This window comes from Cydia amplana, chromosome 15 (genome assembly GCF_948474715.1).
Source record: "Cydia amplana chromosome 15, ilCydAmpl1.1, whole genome shotgun sequence".
Taxonomy (NCBI): domain Eukaryota; kingdom Metazoa; phylum Arthropoda; class Insecta; order Lepidoptera; family Tortricidae; genus Cydia; species Cydia amplana.
In genome coordinates this window covers 15,437,756-15,461,981 of record NC_086083.1, presented here as the reverse complement: position 1 = coordinate 15,461,981, position 24,226 = coordinate 15,437,756, and the positions used below count along the sequence as shown (strand labels likewise).

Below are 24,226 nucleotides of genomic sequence, written 5' to 3'. Positions count from 1 at the left end.
TTGTGTAAACAGTGGGTAAACTTGGCCCAGATTTTAGACTCTTACTGTGACCTTGATAGAGTTATTGATAATGAAACGAATTCCCACGGATTGGCGTTGGCCTAAATTGTAGAAGACTATACCTACTTGTCATTTGTTTTAGTATTTGCATTACATTTTCGTGTTTTTAGACACTTGTTACTAGATCATTCTTAGTGTAAGGCCTGAGTGGACGCTTATGTTGGGCGTGCAGCGGGCCGGGGCTTGCGGCGTGCATGTTAAACAAATGCAAGCATATAGGAGCGGCCTTAGTGCACGCTACTCAAATCACTTGTGAGCCCGACGCCACGCTGCACGCCCCGCCGAACGCTCCGCTCCGAGCGTCCACTCAGGCCTCAGGCTAAGGTCTCCTATTTTATGCTATATGCGGCGTCTGACGTTAGCATCAACGTTCCTGACCAAAAAAGACGCCAACGTCGACGTGTGAAAGAGACCACACCAATACATCTCTATAGTAAGTATTATGACGCAGACGCTGTAAGCGGCCGATGGCGTTTATAGGAGACCTTAGCCTTACACTTAGCTTTATTTCCCTGTAAAAGTAGGTTTTGTCATAATTAGAGGAGACCCTAAGAAGAGCTGCGGTAGCAACAGAGCTCACAGTAAACCGTATAGGGCTCCTGGGACTCAATGTAGCGCTATCAAAAACTGACGCGATAATTTTTGGACGTGGCTGGAAGGTACGTGCCGATACACATATTCTTGTGGCAGGGGAGGTTGTCCAAATCAAAGCGAACATAAAGTATCTCGGCCTCGTTCTGGACCGCAAATGGAATTTTGAGGAGCATTTTAAAAAGCTGGCTCCTCGAATTGTGGGAACGGCATCGGCATTAAGCGGGCTACTACCTAACATAGGTGGTCCAAGTATCCTATGTAGGCGCCTGTATACGGGCGTTGTCCGCAGTATGGCGCTGTATGGAGCACCTATATGGGCAGACCGGCTATCGCAAGATAATAAAGCCCTCCTCCGTCGACCGCAAAGAGTGGTGGCCGTACGAGTTATACGGGCATATAATACGGTGTCACATGCGGCGGCATGCATTTTAGCAGGCACCCCACCATGGGAGCTAGACGCTCAGGTGCTGGCAGAGCGCTACCGTGTGAGGGCCGATGCTAGAGCGCGTGGCGAGCGCCTGGATGCGGAGGAAGCAGAGCGGGCCCAGCGGCTTGCGACAGACCGCCTGAAGGAAAGGTGGAAAAGTTCACTGGAGGATTCCCCGTATGGAGTCCGCACCATACGGGCAATCCTCCCATCATTAGAAAAGTGGGTAGACAGGAAACATGGAGTCCTTACTTATAGGCTCACGCAGGTAATGACCGGGCATGGTTGCTTCGGTCATTACCTGCATAATATTAAGCGGGAACCAACTCCGGCTTGCCATGAGTGCGGAGATCCTGACGACACAGCGCAACACAATTTAGAGGTCTGTAGTAGTTGGGCAATGGAGCGACAGCACCTAATAAACAGTGCAAGAATTACTGGAGGGGACCTCTCGCTGCGAAACGTTGTTACTGCAATGCTGCGCAACGAGAGGTCCTGGGACGCAGTAGCTTCCTTTTGTGAAACAATAATGTCACAAAAGGAGGCAGCGGAAAGATTGCGCGAGGAAGACGTCGACGCGCATCCGCTTCGGCGTAGACGGAGAGGGAGGAGGCGAGCACAGTACGCAGCTGATGTGCGCCAGATCCCTCAGTAGGGCCGATGGGTTGGGGGCGTACTCTGGGGTGTAAGTTCCCCTTGCACCTAGGAGTGATGGTTCCTCAACGCATCGGATAAAATGTCCCAGAACTTCGTTCTGGTGCGGTTGACCCAGCCTAAGCTAGCTGGGATGTCGGGGGCGTCATGGCGGAATGTTAGCGATCCCATGGCGTCCCCTATACGGCAATGCGGGTAAAGCCGATGTGGGTTTAGTGGGTAGGACGTCTCCCACCTTTTCTCGCTAAGAGAAAGGAATGGGAGATGGGAGTCCCACATAACCCCCGATAGGGGGTATGCGTAACAGCATTACCACATCGTTAAAAAAAAAAAAAAAAAAGGTTTTGTCATAATTATGCCATCACACATTTTTTCATTTTTTGTGTATAATAAGTAGGTAAGTAAGTACGCAGCATTTGACGCAACCGAGATTAAACGTTAAATTGAAATAGAGAGAGTTCTTTTTTGTTGATATGCTGAGTTCTCGTTGAAAACAACCATCATTACTGGAATAATAGTCATAGTAAATATTCAATTTTATTTTAATTATGCGTGAAATAATCAAACAACGCACACGCATCGAATTTCGTCTTCTTTGATATTAGTATTACAATTCAAATAAGTATTAAAATTTCAATACCACAACTAAAGAGTAACTAAGTAACTTGTAAAACCTCGTATGATTACCGTATCTAAAAAATGAAACCTAATTTATTTGTAATAAGACTCATTTCCGCATAAATGTACTTACTCCAAATACCACCTGAGACCATTGAATGATTAACATTGAACTATTTGGACAATACGCCATTTCTGAATATAATGTTACTGGGAAGTATACAATGAATAGAGCTTCTCGCCTGATGAGTTTCATTCGATACGGTATATATATTCATGAAACATGTTGAACTGTGTGATTTGTCCAGTAATATTTGAGCTATATAGAGCTGAGATCGGGGTATACAATACACCGCTATGTGTAGGATAGAGTCTGTTCGTAAAGAGAAGAGTCGTGGAATGTATTGGGCCCCATACATTCCACGACTCTTCTCTTTCCGCCCAGACTCTTTATTATACTGGTATGTAAAATTAGTGAATATCAGACTTATGATACATACAGGGTGTCCCAAGAAGTAGTGATATACTGAAGCTGGGAGGTAGAGGACCTAGAGGGCTATCTGAATCACCCCCATGTATGTTCCGCGATTTTTCGTATTTTCGGAGTTATGATTTTTTTTAATTTTTTACCTATCGCCGAGTATGATGAGATTTTTATTTATGGTGACGTGAATTATTGCGGTAGATGCTTGACTTTTTTTGTGTGCTAAGCTGATAGATAGGCCAATTCAGTATGGTAACATTTACTATCGTTAGATCTTTGAATGGAATTAAAAAAAAATTAATGAATGAATGAAATCGTTTATTTCAGGCAACTAGTGGCCCATACATAAATACCTTAAAACTAGCATACATATTATAAAAATATATCTAAACACTAAAAAACACATTATGATTGCGATGCATTACGCAACCCCGCAGTGTCAGGGAACCGGCCGCAGAACCGCCGAAACTTGACACCCTTCGGCCAAAACTCCTCCTTGGTGAATTAATGCCAAGAAAGATAAAATTACCCAGTATGTTTTATTTTTTTAAGCGCCCTTGAAGTTGTGAACATACTGGGTAATTTTATCTTTCTTGGCATTAATTTTTTTTTTTATTCCATTCAAAGATCTAACGATAGTAAATGTTACCATACTGAATTGGCCTATCTATCAGCTTAGCACACGAAAAAAATCAAGCATCTACGGCAATAATTCACGTCACCATAAATAAAAATCTCATCGTACTCGGCGATAGGTGAAAAATTAAAAAAATCATAACTCCGAAAATACGAAAAATCGCGGAACATACATGGGGGTGATTCAGATAGCCCTCTAGGTCCTCTACCTCCCAGCTTCAGTATATCACTACTTCTTGGGACACCCTGTATAGGTATGACTATTGTACAGTCAGCAGCAGAAGTTGCTAAGCGGGCCAGGTGTTCAAAATGATTTTGACTCGCCCGCTTAGCAACTTCTGCTGCGGACTGTATATATGTGACACAGGAAGAGCCACGTTTGGACCTTAACATTGAAACGTGCTTCAGTATAGCAACTATATTGTATATGTACAGTTTTACATTTATTCTATTCCATCTTTCGACACCTTAAAGATGATTAATAGACATTAAAAGTCCAAGACAAAATTAATTATGCGATTATTAATTTGATCTTCGCAGTACATCTGTCAGAGTGGGCGCTGATCTCACTGGTTTGATGCTTATTATCTGTATGTTAAGTTAAGAACGGCCTAAATATACCTACTACCGAAATATTTTGTTGTATTGAGTCTTAAAGTACTGAACAAACAAATAAAGATGCTATATTTCTTGATGTCGAAGAGTTTTATTGACAATTAATTGCAAAACAAAAATAGAACTTCAAAAGCAACTACTAGTTGTAGTTGTACATCGTAAAGTACATCTCTTCTGACAGCTGCTTGCGAAACATTCGCCGCAGCCGTCAGGGAGTAAACTATGGACCACAAAAAGGACCTAATTCCTATCTCAACATTCTCAACAATGACCATTTTTTCGCCAGATTACAATCAGTGTTGAAACAGCCCTTACAGCGCTGTGAACAGCCAACAATGGCTGTTTAACAATAAGAATAAGTGAAACATAGTTAGGTATCTCGTGATATATCTGCGGACCTTGTAAAATAGGTTCCCACGACGTGCTACGCAAGTAAAGTGCGGAGCCTACTTGAGATGATAATGGGACAATGAATGCATTTACGCATGATCTTATTTCGGTCGGCAATATTTATTTATGTTAAGGAGAACCATCAGCTTTAAAACTTAAGGGGCCCACTGATTACCAGGCCGCCGGACGATATCCTGTCAGTTGTTCGGAGCTGTCAACTTTTTGTTCTAACTGACACTACTGACAGCAGGGCTTTAAATACCGTTAAAAAGTTGGTATCGTTACCACAAGGTGACAGATTTAACGTTAAGTTGTAACTAACGTTAGACCAGGTACCGTTAGTTATACTACTCTTTACCGGTAACAAAATGGTAACGTTAGCAGCTGTCAATTTGAGCTAACGTTAAGTCAAAGGTATCGATACACCATTGTTAACGTTAGTAGGTAACGTTAACAGCTGCTTATTTACCGTTTGATTAACTGATAGGTGCCATCATCATTGACAATCGAGCGAATGTTCATTCACTCTCAAGCAGAGATGGGCAATTTTAATAACAAAACTTCCGTGAGACAAAGACATGTTAAATGGAGATGGGCATTTCGTAATTGATTCCTGGTTCCACGATTACTCGAAATTACTTTGTAATCTGATTACCGATTCCCAGATTACTTTGTAATCTAACAATACCGAATTACTAATAGTGGAGTCAATATAAAGTTAAAGTTACATTAATTGCACAGTAAAATGTTTCTACACTGGTGAATTATATATCATATTGAATACCCGTCTGCGAATTAACAACTTGATATCTGTTCCCGTTTTTTAGAAATAACATTTTTTTTTATTTTATATTTTATACTACCTAAACAGTAATTTCTAACTAGAATTTTTTTGAAGAATGGGCTATGAAGCTTACACGACTACACGGTCAGAATTTCTCCCGACAATAATATTAATTATAGATTTAATGAAAAAAACAATAATTTTGTAAGTTTTCCATGACCGAGAATATCCCACACTGAGAGAAAAGTTTACTATTGTGGTTAATTTAATAGTATTTGTTTCGATCATGTTTAATTTATACTGCCCGAGGAACTGCTATATTCGCAGAATAGCAGCATGATTTTGGAAACAAACAGCAAATAATGTTCTACACAATTAATGGACACTTCTAGTTTTTTGGCAGTACATAACTGTACAAGTTATTGAAGACTACATACTTATTTTTCTCGCAATAATTAAATCAATTTCCAGCATAAAAAGTCAATGAAGTATGCTGTATTTCCAGGCTTCCACAGAGGCCAAGTCAAACTTTGTTTAAGATGTCAAAAAGATATCATTTTGTTATCATTCGCCCAACCGTCTCGCTCGCACCAATACATATTTCATCTAGTACGAGCACGCGCGAATGATATAAAATGACATCTTTTATAACAAAGTTCGAATTAGCATCAAGGTATATTAGGAAAATATACCTTATGACTTATGGCATTGCGTTAAGGTTTAATAATTCAATGCATAAAGTATCTGTGTTTATGTGAAAAATGATAGGTGTCAATTTTTATATCTATTCACAAAACGTTTAGAATACAGGATGCACAGTCAGATATAAATAGACCCTTAAAGTCTTACAACTATCTATGATACTGGATCTCAAGCTTATTTGGTTAGTAAGTACCGTCCACCAAGTTATACTTCGAATAGCCACCCGGACAAATTCCAAAGCTAATTTCGAATTTTAAAATTTGACAATTCACGAGAAGAGTAACGTAACGTCAAAGGATATGTTTGTCCCTTTTCAACGATCCTGTCATCCGATGCTTGAGTAGAGAAACTAAAAGAAGCAAATGTCAGCAATTCGTAACGCTTAGTTTTTGTTAGCGATAGCGCATCGCGACATGAGATCTAGTATGAGCCTGGCCCTCGATTACGTATAATTGCAAGGAAACTTGGGATCAAGTTATCTTAGTCAATTTAGAGCAGTTGGAAATCAACTCATTGTGAAATTTTTGAACGTTTTCAAATAATTTGTTGGATTAAGTAGTAAAAGTGTTACAGTATGTTATATATTTGTGATCTACTCACAAGGCCCTTTCATTTGGTACCCCACATGGTATGTTTAAAAGAAAAATGGTAAAAACTTTGCATCACAGTAACTACCCTCACCACTTTCGCGCTTGTCATCTCATATATTTGTGTTCAGGATATTATACTGAATGCACTGATACCAAATATACCTACTCATATCCGAGACGACATGAGTGTAAATTTTTCTAGAAGACTTTTCGAGAAAAGGCCAGGCTACAATATCTTTACAGGTTGATTGATACTGAGTGTATTAACACCATGTTCACCCATATCCAAGACGATATGAACGAAAAGTAACCTAAAGCCACCCTACCAACATTTTCGTAACAATGAGAGATTACACTGATTTAAACTTTCACGATTTTTACACATTATTAAATTATACAACGATACGCGATTAAGTCCCGTTGTATAATTTAATAATGAGAGATTATTTCTTGGAAATAATGTTGTAATATAAACTCCTTGTAGAGCACCTACCTGCGAAGAGATCGTGCTGTCAAAGTTGTTAATGATTTAATATAATATTGTTAGTTAACTAAAGTTTTATTAATGCATCATTTCATCTTATACACCGCGGGATTTAATAACCCGAAAGATTTAAACCACGTATTTTTGACGACAGTACGAGTAAATAATGTTATATCAACATGGGTCCAATTATATATTTTAATTAAACTACTATTTCAGTACAAATTAAATCATATTAATTTACCGCTTCTTTGTGAACAAACCTTTATTCAGAGAGTGAGCGAGTTTAATTAATCTCAAGTAGAGAAACAGAGAGCGAGCATGACATTTCACGAATCACTCCGATATCATACGATGCACGGCGAATGCAGTGACATGTGTTCCATGACAAGAAGTGTCAAGTTATGTCTAGGATCATGTTTACGTTGAAATTATTTCAATTGATTGGCACCTCAAAATACCACAAATTGTATCAAAACTTTATTAATTACTACAACAGTAGGTACAGTGCAGTTATTATTGTTGAAACTTTGCGATAAAATCTTTTCCTTTGAGTGAGATAACCAAAGCCATTAACCATGATTATATCCGAAAGAAATCATGTCTCTTATTGTTTTAACTCATACTACAGCTGGAAAGGGATGATTACTTTGTTAAAATCAATGAATGACCTTTTGTTAAAATATCGATCATGCTTATCAGTACGTATTTTAAATTCTCGATGTGTTGATTTATACTGAGTAAAGTAAAATAAACAACTATGTTAAACAATTACGCTTTTTTATTAATTTAATGAATTAGGTTTTCACACCTGAGGATGCCGAAGACCGGGCAAAGTGGAGAAGGCTGAGCAGGAAAGCGGACCCTGGCGCTAGACCGGGAAAACGCTAGGTTGAAGAAGAAGAATGAATTAGGTTTTCGAAGTGTGTACCACCGTTTTCAGCACAAAGATTTAATTTTAAACGGATTTCATTATTTAGGTTTACAAAAGTGTTCTTTATTTCTTCGGAAGCCGTTCGAATTTTTATTAATAATTCTTCTCCAGACTTCACTGGTGTTGAGTATTCCTTCCTTATCTTTCAGAGTTCCCCATAGAAAAAAAACCAATGGCGTTAAGTCGGGTGACCGGGCGGGCCAGGTTAGGACGTTGCTTCCACGGCCAATCCACCTCTCAGGGTATTGTTCGTCTAGCCAATTTACGAACTGGGAACGAGGCTGAAGTGGGTCCGTCGTGCCGGAAGCACATAGTTCTTCGGGTTTCCAAATCCGTACACAAAGTGAATATCCGCTAAATGAGCCGGAGGATAATGCGGCATGGCGAATTTTATTTATTACAGTCAATCAAATTTAAAGATTTTATCTTGCGCATATCTTGACATCAATTTCGTCATTTTCGTCAAACTATCAGCCAGTTATCGTGAAGGTAAATAGTTTGCACTCTCGTGATTGAGAACAGAACAAAATTTCGTTAGAAGTTCGAATTTGGCTAATAACCATGCAGTTAGTGCGTCTGCGTGTAAAATTAGTTGGTGGCTACGTCACGCATAAGGGTGTGTTAGAATTGAGATTTTTTAACTTGTGATTTGTTTTAAATAATTAATATCTCTTAAATTAAGGGTTTTTGGACTATGTGTTATATAACTTTATATACTCTAATTAGGATCTAAAATCGTTGGTTTAAATCTTTCGGGTAATAACCCCCGCGGTGTATATAACCCTATTACCCTTTGAATGACCTTTTTCACGTTTTCTACAGCAATGCAGTCGACTGCAGCAATTTTGAAGCGCCACATTGCTACCGACTGCATTACTGTGGTAAATGTCAAAATCGAAGTTCCTGTCTGGATTTTGGCGTCCATTAAAAATAAATAATCAAAGGAGGTCATCGATCAAATGGCCCGGAGGACAAGCCATCGTTAACTGGTAGAGAATACCTTATGGCATTAAGTCCGCCTCTTGTACTATAAGGTTTTTCTTTTGTGCAATAAAGATTAACCACTTTATTCATAAACTTTACGGGCCTGATTTAGTTCAATTATGTTTATCCCTTACTTACAAATACATAAGTTAAAGTGACAGATAAGGACAAACGATTATTACTATTATTAGCTAATTGAAGTTTGTAGCGCGTTTATGAATAAGGGGTTAAAGAAATAAAATAAATACAGATGATGACAGTAATTATATACGCATTTTATTACGGAAAAAGATTTAATATTGGGTGTAAATGAAACGGGAATTGGAAATGTAAAATAAAATGATATTAAAATCTCGAGTGTCGGATTCATGTTTTGATATATTTTTTGTATTTTAATAATAGTTTGGATTTATTAAAAGAATGTGACATATTTTGTGGAGATTTCTTTTTAAATATAGTATTTGCAACATAGGTTATCACATCTCAAAAAATCTCTGGTGTGAGAATTCATGTAGAGCTCTCATACATTATGAACTGTGCTGACCAGACTATTTTACAAGCAAGCAGTAACATCAATAAATAGGTGTCTCATTTAATATAATCCGACTAAATTACATTTCAGCAACACCTCCATATTTCACAAAAAAAATCAAGACATTATCCAACCTATATAATCTTGACGTATATTATATCAAAGACGCCTGTACCTAATATAAACCGACCAAGTAACGAATTAGCTATACCATCATATTTAACAAACTAATTTATGACGTTTTGCAACCTTCTTATTTTGGCAAATATATTCCGACACAGCCGGGTGGTATTTTATCTGTCCAATCTCGGTCCATTGTGTATTTGCGTCTCACATTTTGCTTAAGACGCAATGCATATTGGACAAAGATCTTAAACAAGTAGAATACCACCTCTTTCATTTGATAAACATAAAGAATAATGACAAAAGACTATGAACTCTAACTACTAGAATTAAAGTTGAGTTTTACTAACGTACATAATTATCTTTAATGTATTTTGACTGATTCTATTTCAATTTGACAGAAGCCCTGCCGTATTTATGGTCAATAAGGTCTACTGGCCTTAAAATTGTGTATGAAATTACAAGCAAATATCAGCTTAAAGAATGATAGTGGTAACGTTAGTTTGGTAACGTTAGTTTATAATGTGAATTGGGTAACGTTAACAAGCCCTGCAATAAAAAGTAAAATTACCGGTAAAATTAACGTTAACTAGCTAACGTTATAATAATGTTAAGTTATCAAGTATCGTTACCATTTACTACCGGTAATAAGGTATTTTTATGATTTTAACGTTAAGTAACGTTACTTTATAATGTGAATTGGTAACGTTAACAAGCCCTGACTGACAGGCCGATATCGTCCGGCGGACTGTTAATCAGTGGGCCCCTTTACAATAGACAACAAGATTAAAAACAGGAAGCCAATTACAGGAACTCACAGGTAGTTGCAAACGCAAAGTATCAATATTAACATCAGTCAATCATTCGTAGTCAATACTCTGAAATTAGCCAGCTGAAGTGATTATCGAGGCTCATCAGTTTCTTATTTCAAAGAACGACCGATATATTGATTTCAACTGTCGTATTGTAAATGTTTGTAAAATTAAAAGAGCCACAATTACCTGCACTTTTAAACGTGAGTAACTATCTTGATTTCTTGGAGTGGTTTGCTTCGAATCTCTTAAAATTTTAGATCAAACAATGGCCTTTTCACCGTAATTAGCTCCCACCCACACAAAATATGTCGGAATAATAGAAATGCTTAAAAAAACACCTTGCAGTTGGCAGTATTTTCAACTAGGGCTAATACTACCCATCGGTTCCGTGTGGTGCCGGCATCAGAAAAGAATAGCACCACCCCATCTCGTCCCGTGGGTGTCGTATAAGGCGACTAAGGGAAAACTGGCGACAGATATGCATATGAGCAAGGCTCGCCCGTATCCTTAGCGGGGTCCTTGCTCACAAGAGCTGTGCGCGCGCCACATCGAAAAAAAAAATACTACCCATCGGTCTACCAACTGAGGAATTTTACTTTTTGTAACTCATGTTATCTGTGTGTTAATTATGCCAGTCTGTTTCTGTGATCTGAACTTCTCTTTAATCACATAAAATCGCCCTATTTCTGCATGATTGACATATGCCTACGTCAGGGAAGATGCAGGAAGCTATTAGCTATCATTACATTGCGCAGTGTTTCGAAACGCGCGTTCCCACGAGTTGGCGCAACCGTCGCACGCGCACGAAGCGATTCGAGCTGTAAGGCCGGCACACACAGCTGTTGGGATCCCTCTGACACATTTTTGACCCATTGGTTGACTGGTAGAGAATGCCTTAAGGCATTAAGTCCGCTATTTGTACAATTGTTATCGTGCAATAAAGTTTAAATAATAAACTAGTGCCCACGCCAATTACTGGGATTAGTTGCCAAGCGGACCCCAGGCTCCCATGAGCCGTGGCAAAATGCCGGGACAACGCGAAGGAAGGTGATGATGAAAGTTTAAAAAAATACTTTTTTTTTTTTCATTATAAAAATCTAAAATTTAAAAACTCAAACGCAGTGAAATGGATATACTGAATTTGATGTAACATGTCCGAGAACTACTGCTAGAAAACCTGCTTTCAATTAATTAAAAACCGTATCTATATCGATTCACTCGTTTCAACATCACATTAAGATCGGGTTGCCAAACTTGATACGTCGAGCCTCCGTCATTAAAAGTATTCTTCTTTGATTGGGAAACTCTCATTTTTTGTCGCACATTTTTTTCAATTCTATCGTAATTAGAGAGGCATCAAGTCCATTTATTATTACATTAACACTTTGTTTAGGACAAAAAACAATTATTTAATTAATAAAAAATATAATAGGCACTTTTATACTTTTCACTTCTTTTATTTTTTTTACTTCTTTTATACTTTTTTCTGTGGTCATCGCCGAAATCTGATATCGGATCGGACAATCTGAAAGCGCTCTAAAAATTAATTTTAAGCCCTTATACCCCTTACTTCACTGCTTTTGCTACCGCAATTTCGTTCGCCTACTTGTAGGATAGAATTAAAGTAAGTTCACGTAGGTATTTAACGCAATTTCCAGCAGCCTTTTCCTTATTGCACACATTGCTGGACTCGAGTGTAATTTATTTTTCTGCCTGTGTGTACACTGAGTACCTATATGATTTTAGTCTGCTGTCTTTGTATTGTTGTTTTTATCCTTTTCTTTTTCATCTTTTTGTCCTATGTCATGTGCTTTATCGATTAAATGACTTTTTCTTTCTTTCTTTCTTCTTTCAATTAAATTGCATGTATGTAATACTTTCGGTTCAGCTAAATAACCTCGACAATAATTATATAGTCACTATAAATCTTAATAGGTATTTATTTGTTCAATAATGTGCACCCAGCTTTACATTGGCACTGCTACCCTTTCGGCTAGTACCTACCCAATGATAGGCATTTAAATGAACCCGACTCGCCGAGCCTTCGATGTTCGATTCGGCGCAGAATATATATCGAACATTGCCACACTCATTATGGTGCAATGTCGGTGCAGTTTCATCAGACACTGCTTCTGGATGGCTTCTTGCATTATGCTTGCATTTAACATGACAATAAAATGCAATGTTAATTTTCACAGGTCTATTAAGGCTAAACATTAGAGACGCAACTTTGCCTGTAACTTATCTAGTTTATAGTTATCATTATATTGCTGGAGAATAGGGTTTGCATGACGGATCTGAAACGTATGGGAAGATCCGCGGATCCGGATCCAGATCCGGATAATTTCATACATTTTGGATCCGGATTGCAAACCCTACTGGAGAATAAACAACATTCACTCACTAAGCTCACTGGGGCTCACAAGACGACAATCGTTTGCGCCGTAGCGAACTAAACATTGCCTCTCCATCGCACTAATAAAGAGTGACAGAGAGGCGGATAGCATTTCGTTGCTACGGCGCAAACGATTTTCATCTTGGCTAGACCTCCTGATTATAATATAAGCGCAATTGCACTGTATGTCCTAAAAATCTTACTCTTAGTTCAAAGAAAAATTACAGTGGTACATATTGTAACAAATTGGGATTTCGTATTTATCCTGCCCAGAATAAGGACTATTATAAGATCGAAAAAGATCCGCCTAATAATTTCTAGACTGTTCAAACTGTCCAAACTACCATCAGCTGTCATGAAATTTAAATCTATTGTTTTGGTATACGTAATAAAATCCCGCTAGTTGTCACAGTCATGTAAAATCTCAAGATAGTGAATGAAATAAAAATTCACGATCACATAAATCTTCTAAATATTTACTCTCTTCGAAATAAGTTGCTTTATAGAGCAAATACTACATTTAATTGTTTCAATAATTATAAGCAATTACCTAGTTACGTTCGTGATCTCGTGCAGATGAAAAATAAAATCATTTTTAAACAAAAATGTATTTAAGTACTTTAATTGGATTTATAAATCACCTTAAACAACTTCTTAATACTAAACTGTACTAAATATAATACCTAATGATGGCGAAAGTACATTTGGAACGGACTCGCTCGCTCATCAATCAACTTTTACTATCGATTTAAATTGATACATCAACCTCGTTATAAATATATCATCTTATTAATCTTATATTTTGCAATTCGCGATATCACAAGAGCCTTGATGATTCGAAACGGTGATTTGTGTTTCCAAACTATTTGGGTGTTGCATGCGTAATAATTGTATTACTTATTGTTTGGTTCTTGACTTGTGTATGTGGATGTAACGGATGTAACTATAATATTAGACATGTTTATTTTATTTGGCAAAGATCGCGATGGTCTACTATCATGATATTCATTATGGTAGTCGGAAACAGCCCAAAATTGCAAAATTACCTTATTCTTTTTTTTTAATATTCTCATGTGGTTGTATGGGGATATTGGGGATCGAAATTTTCCGTTTCTAATCAAAAAGTTTCCTTAATTTTCTTGAAAATTCGGAGAACTTTTCAAATATTCTTGAGATTTTCCGCAACCGTATATTCAATTGATGACTCCCACATGTTACATCAATAGTTAAAATGTAAAGTTATTAAACTTTCGTAACATGGTGCATGATTAACCGTTTTACCGTGAGTACATCAATCAATCGAAACAGAATAATCGTAATCGAATTTAAACTGTTGTGAGACATACTAACATTGAATAATTTTACGGTTTAAACTCACTTGTTTTAAGTCACTCGCGCGACATGTATTTAAATTTAATCTAGAAATGATTTGTTTCAATGAGGTTTTAATAAATGAAAATCAAATAAAAAGTTTACAGATATTAAAAACAACAAAGCACGAAATTGAGTACTTACATCTACTGGTCTGTTTCAATAGATTCAATCTGCATCAAATAGGTATTTAGTGTTTGAAGGCTTCAAAATCAATGCTATATAACTTTTATAAGTACTTACCTAAAGCAAAAATACAACCAATAATTGCACTATTAACGGACAATGCTTTTTTTTTTGTTGTCAACATCCTTGACTTTTAACTTCTGATGTAATCATCAGAAGTGAATGACTTTAAATTATCGTTACGATCATAGATTTATCGTTTTTACTCGGCGTTTTGTAACAGAATGACGGACAATGGGCAGATTGTCTGCTCATAAATTTGCGGTTACATTTTTTCTGACAAGCAAAAAAGGTTATGATCGCGATAGTTAAATACAATGATGGATTAATTTTTAGAGCGAATAGAACAAGTAGGTATAGTGAGAATCAAACAGATAGTGACAGGTAAAATGGCCAAATATATTGGAACGCATCTTTATTTCACTGGCAACAAAGATGTGTTACTATTTCCGTCACTATCTATTTCTAAGTGAGCAACTCACTGAGATTTTTTTATGGACTTCAAAATTTCAAAGGAGGAAGATGGTCACGATCTATGTTTTTTTTTCAGGGATGTTTATCGTTTTTAAACGAAAATAAACAAAACATTTTAGTCCGTCTTCTCTATTGTTTGATATTTTTGCATATTCCTCCTTCATTTTGGATTCATCGTAGTCGGATAAAAAGCCAGCTCAGCTTCAGCTTACGTTAAAGATAAATCTGACTCCGCTACTGTTAATTTTTCCAAACTATCGCAATGTTCATGTGTTTTATTACAATGAACAATAGTTAAGTAATTAGGTACTTCATAATTAGCCTCGTTCCAACATTTTCATTATCATGTTTCTTATTTAGATTAAGAGATTATGGAACTATGGTATAGTTTAACATAGGTACTATACTTAGTTTTGTGGTTTTTTCGAAGTTATGTTGTAATTATTCAAATAAGATTGTTTTATTTTAAGACTAGGAAATAAGAAAAAAACTAACGATATTACAGCTGCCTATTTGTAGGTAGGTATGGTAGGTAATTACAAAGTCGTTTGCGGTTTTCTTCGAACAATAAATTTGGTCGTAATTTACGATATTTATTTTTGAGTTTTATCTTTGTGATTTATCTTTGTTATCAGTAAAATAAAAACAAATAGGTAGTCAATCATTTGATTGTGATGTCAAAGGTTGCATTTCTTATTCTAATTTCATACTAATAAAATGTTTGGATATTTCATAATATTACAGTTAGAACCTATTATTACATTAAAATATCACACAAATAATTGCCTCTCCGAAGAGTGACCCACATAGAGATATACCAAGACTAATGAGGAAAATGTTCTGTTGCAGGTACACAGCAAGGGGCTAAAGTTCGGCATTTACGAAGACTACGGCAACTTCACCTGCGCCGGGTACCCGGGCGTCGTTGGACATCTTGCCGGAGGTACTCGTCTTGCCCTTACCTACCCTTTGAATACTTAGTGCCAGTTGCACCATCCGCACTTGACAGACTGACCAACGTCAGCCGGCGCGCCGTGGCGGTTTACTATTAAACTTTCCATACAATAAAATTTAGCGAACACTTTAACGATGGCAACAGTTTGGTGCAACCGACCCTTAATGACGTTAAGTTAACGTGCCTGGCCCCGTAGACAACATACCAGTCGCTAACGCTCCGTAGCGAACGAAACGCAACTGTCACTGTCACACTAAAATGGAAGAGTGATAGAGTGACACAAAGCGATTCGATGGCGAAGCGATAGCGATTGTCATCTTGGCTAGGCCGCCTGCTTAGAAAACAAATGCTGTTGCGTATGCTGTCAAAATGTCCTTCATGTACAGATGTGCAAGTTGCGGAAAGTTTCCATAAAATTCTATAAATTCTCGGAAATTTCATGAAACTTTCACTAGGAATTTACGATTTACGATTACAGTTTACGGTTCAATTTATAATGGTTAATGGTCAAAAATAGTCAACTGCATTAACGTTTCGGCCAACACTGATAGATGGTTCTGAAAAGGTTACACTGCAGTATTCACCTGCTGTAATGTGCATACCAGCTAATATTATTCTGTCTTTATGTATGTTTAAATGATGAAACATTTCTAAACTAATTATTAAAGTATGCTACATAACGAAGACATTCGGTAACATTGGCATGAACGCTAACTTTACGCTACGGTAAACGCTTACTTACCCCCCCGCGGAGGGTTAAATAAAAAATAGACGCTAATATTTATTATATTAATCTTTGTAGCATAGAAAAGCCAGTAGTACATAAAAAATATCACTTAACTATTTATTGTTGTTATTTAAGTTACATAATAAAACAATATAAAACAATTTATATTTTCGCCATACCGAGAAACCTCAATTATATTTGCATCGTCAATTTCAATTATATTTGCATTTCGAACAATGGACAGAATACAAATCAAAGTTCCAGTAGAAAACTATTACCCTACTTTAGACTAAAGGTTCGGCCACACCGCTGCTCCAAGTACGTTGACGCACCGTAAACGCAGTGATGTGACTCAATGAACAGCCTTAGGTATACCTTAAAAAAAGTGTGGTTTCCTTTGTTTTACTTGAATATTATATTATTTAAAACAAATCAAGGCTATTAAGATCAACAAGATTGACAAAACATTTGACCGAAAACGTTATAATCTAAAAGATCCATTTTACTGCTGCACACTCAACTTTAAAACGTGATTTCTTGAAAAGTGTTTTTTTTTTTAATGTGGTCGCATTGCAAGCACCGTACAATTTCTCGCATACTATCCGCACTGTCTACGTTCCTATAATAATAATTTAACAATTCACGTTCCATTTAATTATGTTCGTATTTGGGATGTACATATTATACCTACTTACCTATGACACATGACACGTGAGTCACAAGGCAGATTTACCCTCTTTCAACTTTCAAAAACGCTGCAGTTGCGTATTCACGTTGACCGTTGTGGTCGCGTCCATAAGAACGCCGTATGCGTATTTTCAGTAACGACACTATAGATGGTCAACCAAATCTTGTCACTAAAAAAGGCGCGAAATTCAAATTGTCTATGGGACGACAGCCCTTCGTGCCTAAATTTTTCAAATTTGCCGCCTTTTTCTACTGACAAGATTTGGTTGACCCAGTATACGTTTACGGTGCATAAACGTTAGTTGTTTTGAGCACCAGTGTGGGCGAACCTTTACACCATTATGAGCCAACATATTGAACAGCTGAGTATAATTTATGGCATAAATGTCTTCACATTACATAAAAACTATTATACATGCTTTAAATTCATCTTACACTTAAAACACTACAATGGGAATGTACAGTGTTAAATGGAATTGATATTGTATTGTGTAGGTAATCGGGCGAGTCCAAAGGCGTGTTGCAACACTCATGACGTGTTTCCTGGGCAAGTCCATTAGCTAGGACTAGCAATTTCCTTTAGGTCTTATGAACTAGCTATGACTTGATTGAGTATATATCATATAAACATAAAGCTAGGTTTATCATGATGTTAAATCTACTAGGCCACCAAGGCTTACCTAATCTAATAATAACCCAAACCACATATAACACAAAACAATTAATTACCTTATACATACCTAGATAGAAAGAATAAGAAGAAGAATATTTATTTAAAAGAAAACTACCTACCTAATTTGTAACTCTTAATTTTCCAAAGATCTCTTACAATAGCTTAATCTAGAGAATGCATATTATATGCAAAATTATGTATCGTTTACATATTGCGTGTTAAACATACGTATGATACCGATCTACCCAGCCCAGCAATAGATGACTATCAAGCTCGAAGCACAAAAAGTGACGTTTCCCGTACCGTCAGTTTTATGTGTTTACGACAGTAAAATGACCCATTATTCAGTGATATGACAATTTATTAATACCTGAAGTCAGCACAAATCATAGCAACGCATACGAAGTTCTCTAAATAATAAAATCTAACCGCTTATCAAGAATACAAGAATAAGCCTGCATATCAGTAGGTAAATTTGGGTAAAACTATTTATTTCTTTATTTCTTTAAACTAGTTTTGGCTGGACATAATCATGAAAACGAATAATTGAAAATTTTAAATAATCAGTTACTGCATAACCTCCACTTTTTGAGATGTTGTATGCAGATAGTTTTGCTAATTGTACAGGAACCAACTCGTGGCACAATTTGTCGGGAGCGATCGATCGCGACAGCCTGCCTTCCTCAATTACGCAGCCTTGACACGATTAATTGCCGGCTAATGCGTTCATTAGTGCAGTTTAACGTGTCATTGTTATGATGGACTCGTTTTACAATTTCCTTTTTAAAGCCATGCACGTGTGTAATGTGTGTCCTCATGCCCGATCCAGTTATAAACAGGACAGATAAATTCATGGTAAACAGGATGTCAATCGATTCTTTTCTATGACCCAGGTTAACTCGTAATAGGGCGTTTTTTTTTTAAAGTTGTCCCCTACACTTTTTTTCTCAAATTTGGGATTTTTTATGTTATTTATACTCAGAATCACGAGCTCTTTCTATCCTAATAGGAGAAAAAAAGTGTCCCAAAATTTCCATACATTTTTCGGTCTTTCCATTCCGCGACCGCCATACAAAGTCTATGAAAAATGGTGACGGAATGGAAATAAAAACCTTAGGACACTTTTTTTCTCGTATTAGGATAGAAAGAGCTCGTGATTCTGAGTAGAAATAACATAAAAAATCCCAAATTTGAAAAAAAGTGTAGGGGACAACTTAAAAAAAAACGCCCAATACACAATCATATATTTTCCCAGATGCCGCCACATTCGCGTCATGGGGTGTGGATTACGTGAAACTGGACGGTTGCTACGCCCTCCCCGCTGATATGGACCACGGGTACCCTGAATTTGGACGACAACTCAACCTGACTGGGCGACAGATGGTCTACTCTTGCAGTTGGCCGGTGTATCAGATATATGCTGGAATGCAGGTGATATTTTAACGTATATGCTAACCTAACTTAATCTGTTGACGAAGAGCGAAGTTCTTCTCAACCTAGCGTTTTCCCGGCCTAGCGTCAGGGTCCGCTTTCCTGTTAAGTCTTCTGCACTTTGCCCGGTCTTCGGCATCCTCAGGTGTGAGATTGTTCTCTTCCATGTCCGTTATCACGACGTCCAGCCAGCGCTTCTTAGCCCTACCGCGGCCGCGTGACGAAGAGCGAAGTATCTTGATTTTTTACGTAAGTTCAACCTGACGGGTGGAATGATGGTGAACTCTTGCAGTTGGCCTGTATATCATATATACTCAAATATGCAGGTTAAACGTTCCTAAACGTGGTCGATTATATTGTCAAAAATTTAATCCAGTTATCCTTTTTTTCTTTCATTATTTTGGCTTAGTCCTCGGCGTTTTGAATCCAATGATCAATAAATTAAGTATCATTTCCAAATTCCAGCCAAACTTCTCGTCCATCATCGAGCATTGTAACTTGTGGCGGAACTTCGACGACATCCAAGACTCTTGGGCCTCCGTCGAGTCTATCATAGACTACTACGGAAACCACCAGGACGTGATCGTGCCGAACGCCGGGCCTGGACATTGGAACGACCCTGACATGGTAAGATATTTATATCCTTCTTTTTTTTCGGTGTGGGAATGCTGTTACGCATCATCCCCCCGGGCTTGAGGTGAACCCACTTTATCCACTATGAGGGAGGGGGGGGGGTATGTGGGATTCCTACCTACCGGTTCTTTCCACATATAGGGGGAGGAGCGTACCCACTAAACCCACACCGGCGTTTCCCACAACGTGCTGTTTGGGGAGGCTTCCTGGGGCCCGTTTCTCAAAAGCTTGTAATTTGTAATACAAGCGTATGTCACTTTTTGACAGCTTTTGTTAGAAAGGGACTTCTACTTGTATTACAAGTTACAAGCTTTTGAGAAACGGGCCCCTCGGGACGGACGGGTATCACGACGCCCTCCGACGGTTATAATAATTATGTCCTAGAGTAGTCGTAAACAAGCTTTCGATTATTATCAGGACGTGAATCGTGATGATAGCCGTCTTAGATACAGGGGCAAATCATCTATAATGTTGTATCAATTATTTATAGCGTCAATATGACTCATGATGATTATGATAAAAAAAATATTACCTTAATTCTAGGAAAATAGAAAATAGGAAAAGTTGGATTACCTTCCTGAAATATAAATATCAGTAGGAGTATTAGGCACGTCCGATTATTAGATAACTGACTCGCTGAAAACGTAACTTTCTAATAATTAGGTATACCTAGTTAAATTTTATTGATATAGCTGTTTAACAATATAATCATATTTTATAAAACGGAAACGAAAATAATTCGCATGCACTTTTATTATTTTCCCTGACGTTACGAACATGATATTACACACACACTTTTCTTCAAACGTTGTTTTTTTAATTTCCAGCTTATCATAGGCAACTTCGGCCTATCATACGAGCAGAGTAAAACGCAGTTCGCGATATGGGCCATACTGGCAGCGCCTCTACTGATGAGCGTGGATCTCCGGACCATCCGGCCAGAGTACAAGGCCATACTGCAGAATAGGAAAATTATTGAGGTGGATCAGGACCCGCTGGGGATTCAGGGCAGGAGGATATACAAGGTAAGCGCTTAAGCAAGGATAAAATGGCATTTTAGTCTATCAATCGGTTATCTAAAAGCAGAAGCAGGTATCTAATACACAGTTCGCGATATGGGCCATACTGGCAGCACCTCTAACCATCAGGCCCGAATAATGCAGAATAGGAAGTTTATGGAGGTGGATCAAGATAAGCGCTTAAGCAAGGATAAAATGGCATTATAGTCTATTATTAAGCGGTTATCTAGAAGCGGGTATCTAAAACACAGTTCGGGATAACGGGTTCGGGAAACCCTTATAGGATCACTCGTGCGTCTGTCTGTCGGTCTGTCCCACCATCCCCCCCCCTCCCCCCGCCCCCTATTTTCTCCAAAACTACTGGGTCTACAATTTTGAAAAAATACACATAATAGTTATTTACAGATGAAAGGAAAACGTATTAGAAATGTGCAGTCAAGCGTGAGTCGGACTTAATGTACGGAACCCTTGGAACGTGAGTCCGACTCGCACTTTACCGGGTTTTTTTCACTTAAGGATATACTTAATCAAAATATACATCAGGGGCTTACGGCGAGTTACATGATGACACAGTAACTTTATGGTTTAAGTACCAAAGTCAATCCGAACACTAAACATGTTTCTTTTCCTTCAGCAAAAACTTCTCATAAAAAGCACGTCTAATTAAAATAAACACAGTCGTTAACATCCTGCCTGAAAATTGCTCATCGACAGATTGTGAGGCGTCGTGTTTTTTTATAGAAACAATGTCCGAGTAATGAAACACTTGAGATGTGTATAATAGATTGTAATCTATGTAATAGGAAGTTGATTGTGTACATAATTGTTATTTAATGTAAGCATATTTTTACATAGCTAACAGGTTCTTAAAGTTTATATTCCGCATGAAGATACTTACACATTTTGTCAGATGCCCTATGATCGTATTGCAAATGACGTCTTCTTGAACGACCTAATACGATCAGCGTTTAGAGCGCCTATCGAATAAATCGTGAGAATTTTTTTGCGGTACGCCCTCTGTGCGATTTTCGAGTTCAGCCGAATACTGATAAATAAATCATTTGGGTTTAGTTAGCCCTTCTTTAAATATATAATATACACTTAATTTACTAGTGGTTAGTGGATGTCACGTGATTAATGACAGCTCATTTACCTAATGCAATACCATTTGCAAATACCTTGTCTCCTTCTAAAACTAGCCGAAGCTGCAGCACATAATTTGGAAACAACTAATTTATAAGCCCTGACCAGCTATCATGGTCGCATTTTTATCACCTGTCATGCTATGCGTCACTTTCACACTTACATATTTGTTTGAACGTGACAGCCATGGTGACAAATGATAAGGAGCCGGCCATCTTAGCCCTACTGAGCCCATTAACCTCATAAATTGTTTCCATATTCCAGCATCGAGGCATCGAAATCTGGTCGCGCCCCATCCTGCCCATCCAAGGACAATACTACTCGTATGCGGTCGCTTTCGTCAACAGACGGACGGACGGTACGCCATCTGATGTGGCTGTCACACTTCGGGAGTTGGGACTTAACAATCCCGCTGGGTACAGAGTCGAGGTAAGGCAGTCTTCTACACACCCAGATCCCAGATCTTTTCGTTTAGAATGCCTAAGGCCCAGCCATACAAATGCAATACCCAAAATTTGCTACTGAAATTTGAACCTATAGTGCATGGGAATTGAGTTGATTTTTATTTGGCTGAAAATTTAACGAAACGAGGGAAATGCAACTCTGTTCCAATTGAATATCGTTTAAATTTCATCGAACTGAAGAAGTACTACAGGTAGGACCTTGGGCCTTAGGAGGCTATTCCGCGTTTTTCCCTTTTTTAGTTAGCCTGGTTTAGTGTCCCACTGCTGGGCAAAGGTCTCCCTCCTTTCCTCCACTCAACCCTGTCGTTTGTATTTTCCCGCCAATCCGGATAAACTGAGTCCAAGTCGTCCCGCCATCTCCTTTTCGGTCTGCCTGAACCCCGCATTCTTCCTTACCTTATGATTAAAGACTAACCCTCGAAAATCACTGCGGAACTTGTAGAATTATTTAGTGTCCGTTGCCTATCCCCTATTTCACCACACAGACACTTGTCGTCTGATATAGACAATTCTACGTCCATTTTTGGTCCGGCAAGTAAATTTTGACGCTATGCACCGTCGCGTAGTTACTTACCGACCCAGAAATGAGGTCATGGTCATCAGTGGTGTCAATTGTCATGTTGGTGTAAAAGGAGCCTAAGCTATCTTTGAGCGTTTCGCCAAATTCCAATTCTAAAATTAGGATAATAAATAAATAAATATTATAGGACATTCTTACACAGATTGACTAACTCTACTTTAGTTTGATTTGATATTTGCGGCTTAGTTGTATTTTATAATTGTTGATGTGTTTTTTTTGCTGTATGTAAATTCCATGTTGACGTGTAAAAGTGCCCTTGTGGCCTATTTGCTGAATAAATGTTGATGTTGACTCCCACAGTAAGCTCAAGAAGGCTTGTGTTGTGGGTACTCAGACAACGATATATATATATATAGGTAATATAACTAATATACAAATACATACATACATTATAGTAATCAATAATCATCATGCAAATAAATGCACTTACCGGGATTCGAACCCATGACCATCGGCTTGATAAGCAGGGTCACCCACTAGGCCAGACCGGTGGTCACGATATTTCAATTGATTTTGCTCCAAACACAAAGTCCTTGACTTTTCTAGGACCTGTACGAAGACGTGGACTACGGCGTGCTGTCGCCGCAGACGAAGATCAAAGTGAAAGTGAACCCCTCAGGTAGAACGTGTTGCGCTTGTTCAGTATCTGGGCGCGGACTAACATCGCTAGGGCTTCCATACCTAGGACTTTTATTGCTAGGACCCGCCGTTTGTGCCACTAGAAATAAGCGACAATTTCAAAATGTTTCTGCTAGTTACAGTCATCAATATCGCTATTGATAAATTGTGACGTTATCTATGAAAAGGGACCTAATTGTCGATGGCGCTTACGCCATTATTAACGATGCTCCGATATATATACAATGCCGCGCGACGCTGTGCGGCGTAAGCGCCATCGACAATAAGGTCCCATCGACAATAAATAATAATAATAAATAATAATGTGAGCCTATATGCGTCCCACTGCTGGGCACAGGCCTCCTCTCATGCGCGAGAGGGCTTGGGCTATAGTCCCCACGCTAGCCCAATGCGGATTGGGGACTTCACATACACCTTTGAATT

The 24,226-nt window shown here is 38.1% G+C and overlaps 1 protein-coding gene across 1 annotated transcript in view; it reads left to right on the top strand.

Moving 5' to 3' along the window:
- LOC134654668 (alpha-N-acetylgalactosaminidase) overlaps positions 1-24,226 on the top strand; it is an 86,168-nt gene that overhangs the window by 59,216 nt on the left and 2,726 nt on the right. The window contains exons 4-9 of the mRNA XM_063510144.1: positions 15,702-15,795; positions 19,150-19,325; positions 19,791-19,952; positions 20,786-20,983; positions 22,385-22,549; positions 23,711-23,783. Of these exons, the coding sequence (XP_063366214.1) occupies positions 15,702-15,795; positions 19,150-19,325; positions 19,791-19,952; positions 20,786-20,983; positions 22,385-22,549; positions 23,711-23,783 (868 nt within the window). The remainder of the gene's footprint in view (positions 1-15,701; positions 15,796-19,149; positions 19,326-19,790; positions 19,953-20,785; positions 20,984-22,384; positions 22,550-23,710; positions 23,784-24,226) is intronic.